The sequence below is a fragment of the Dipodomys ordii genome, unplaced genomic scaffold, assembly GCF_000151885.1.
Source record: "Dipodomys ordii isolate 6190 unplaced genomic scaffold, Dord_2.0 Scaffold16, whole genome shotgun sequence".
Lineage (NCBI taxonomy): Eukaryota > Metazoa > Chordata > Mammalia > Rodentia > Heteromyidae > Dipodomys > Dipodomys ordii.
Window position 1 is genome coordinate 19,171,382 of NW_012267232.1, and position 2,795 is coordinate 19,174,176.

The following is a 2,795-nucleotide window of genomic DNA, read 5'->3' on the forward strand; positions in this document are numbered from 1 at the left end:
CTGTCTGGGGAATTTTTAAATGGGAACTGAGGAACACGTACTGTCTGTTCTTTATCTACGACCACTGACCTTGTCCTGGGGCCGGCATCTGGTCCCTGTAACTTCTTAACTCATTTCTGGGAAGGGAAGGGTCAATGCTAGCGTAAGCAAGTTTACAGAAGCAGAATCAGCAGTTAGCAAATTGTAAAATGGACGCAGCCCTAATTTTTCTAATTCTTCAGTTCCCTCACCAGCCATGCTTTTCTTCAGACTGATCTCTTGGATAGTTTTAAAGAGGTTGAAAGCAGATTCACCCCTTGTGTCGTCCATCAGTAGTAAATGGTGTAGGCTGGTCCCTCTACGAGACTAGATGTGCTAGCTGGAGAAAGCACTGAACGGTACTTGTCAGCGGCGCTTACACCACTTTAAATTATAAGGTCATGCAGTCCAAGGGGGGATCGAACCGAAAAACGTGACAAAAAGGGGCAAATTCGGTAATCTAGCAGAATTGAGAATGAAGAGAACCACGGGATGGAAGGAAGGCTTAGGGCTTGTGGCCAGGAGACTGGAGGTACTCGGGTGATGGTGTTGGGTACCTGTGAGATTACAGGATGGCTTTCACCCATTAGGTTACCTGGAGCACTGTACATAGAAGATCAAGACAATCACATAGAGACTGCTGTCTCAGACTACCTGTTACGCATATGATTCATTCATTCATCGACCATTCATTCATTCATGGTGCTGGTATTGGGGCTTAGTCTCGGCCCCTCGCTCTCACTAGGCTTTTTCACTTAGGGTAGTCTCCCCACCACTTGCGTCACACCTCCAATTCCATCCAATTCTTTGCGAGACAGGTATTACTCTTTCCACGTTAACGCCATTAGCCCCGCCCCGCGTTGTCGTTCCCACTTCCGGTTCTTGAGCTGTTTGCGCAGGCGTCGACTGAGGACCCGGATGTTTGGGCGGAAGTGCTGGTCGGGATGCCTCAGTAAAAATACTTTGCTCCCGAGGTTCTGATGCGGTGCGGGGCCGCTGAAGACCATCATGAACCGGCTTCAGGATGACTACGATCCCTACGCGCTGGAAGAGCCTAGCGACGAAGAACCAGCTTTGAGCAGGTGGGCTCCTGCACCCCCCCGGCCCCCGGCTCCGCTCTGGCGTTGAGCGCAGGCTAGGCCTTGGGCCTCTTCAACGGCTGCGTCTGTCCGGCCGTGCGGACCGTCCGCCCGGCGCCCGGCGCCCGGCGCCCGGCGGCCGCTTGTTGGGGTCCCAGGGAGGGATCTGGTGCTATGGCTCTGCCTTTAGCGGGGACCCGGGGAGCACTAGCTCGGGGGAAGACATTCCCGAGTCAATGGGTGCCCCATGGTGAATCGTCATGGAATTCTGTGTGTGGCTTACTAGCAGTGTGACTAAAGACAAGTCACCCATCTTCGGCTTCTCGGCTACAAAACGCAGTCTGCTAAGTATGGGGATGTATCATGTTCGTTGTGAGCCCCACAGGCCTTCACGTAGACTGCAGATCTAGACAGAAATAAAGGAATCGTGGACCAGCAGTTTTGGACCATGACAAGGTCGTTCTAGTTAACGAGATTAATTTGTATGTGTATGTGGCCTGTTAGCCTCGTGCAAGCTAGGCAAACACTCAGCCACCGAGCCCCAAACTTCTAGTCATATCACCGAGAGATTTCCAGTCAACGTTAGCTATTTCAGTAGATGTCAACAGTTTCATGTAATTAATTCTGAACATTAGTTCTGTGCCTCGAAGCTTTTTTTCTTTTTTTGCGAAGCTGTTCATTCACAGTGTTGCTTCGTCAGTCTGGGGAAGGGTTGTAGGCAGGGAAGGGAAGACTGCTGTGGAGATTTTCATTGTGAGGTATGAGGGGGGGTTACCAGGATTCCTTGCGAACAAGTGTCAGTTAATGGCCCTGTCTGTGAAAGGAGGTACATGCAGGCATCAATTAATAAACTTCTTTTGATTGGAATATAGTAATGTTTTCTGGATTTGTGTGCCTTTTTGCTATTACTATTACCATATACACCAAGGTTATTCATTTAATATTTTAGGTCATACTATCAACTTAGATTTTGTAGGTAAATTTTGTGTGTATGTGGTGCTGGAGTTGGAACTCAAGGCCTTCAAAACTCAATTGCCCTACCATTTGTGATGCTTCTAGTGTCTGTAGTTATATCTTCTCCTGTCCTGTCCTGTCCTCTCTTCCCCTCTCCTCTCTTCTCTCTCCCTTATCCCCTCCCCTTCCCCTCTCCTCTTCTCCCTTTCCTCCCCTTTCTCCTGTTCCCTCTCCTCCCCTCTCTCCCCCTCTCTTCCTGCCTTGCTGTCTGTCATAATTCCAGATGGCCTGAAATTCTTAGTACTGGGCAGTACTTATTTTAAAAAGAATGTAGTGTTTAGAGACATATATATCTGTCAGGATTTTATTTTATAATCTAATAATTTAGAGCCTGCTACTGTTTTATGGAAGCTAGCAGCACACGTGAGACTTCTGGGACAGAGAGAAAAGAGTGCATATAGCACAGAGAGTGTCATGTTCATTGCTCTTCTGGATCATATGAATGAGGCTAATCAATGATGCACATTCAGTGTGTTGGGATTGTGTCTAAAGAACACTTGAACTTAGAGACTCTACCTGTTTTGTAGCAGCAGTAAATAAATCTTGGAAAGAGACAATATCTCATTTCTTAAGGTTGCTCACTGTTCACACAGTGCTGGGAAATGGCCTGGATGAAGAATGGTTAAAACACTGCATTCTTGGCACATTTAATAAAAATGTGCAGGGCTCATAATGTTTTATCTC

General features: G+C 47.7%; 1 protein-coding gene across 2 annotated transcripts in view; it reads left to right on the forward strand.

The window, feature by feature from the left end:
* The first annotated feature begins 920 nt into the window (after window positions 1-920).
* Eapp (E2F-associated phosphoprotein) overlaps window positions 921-2,795 on the forward strand; it is a 22,819-nt gene continuing 20,944 nt past the window's right edge. The window contains exon 1 of one of the 2 annotated variants that reach the window (XM_013012370.1): window positions 921-1,100. In XM_013012370.1, coding sequence (XP_012867824.1) covers window positions 1,027-1,100 — 74 coding nt within the window. In that variant the 5' untranslated portion in view covers window positions 921-1,026. The remainder of the gene's footprint in view (window positions 1,101-2,795) is intronic. The other variant, XM_013012371.1, reaches the window with a different exon arrangement.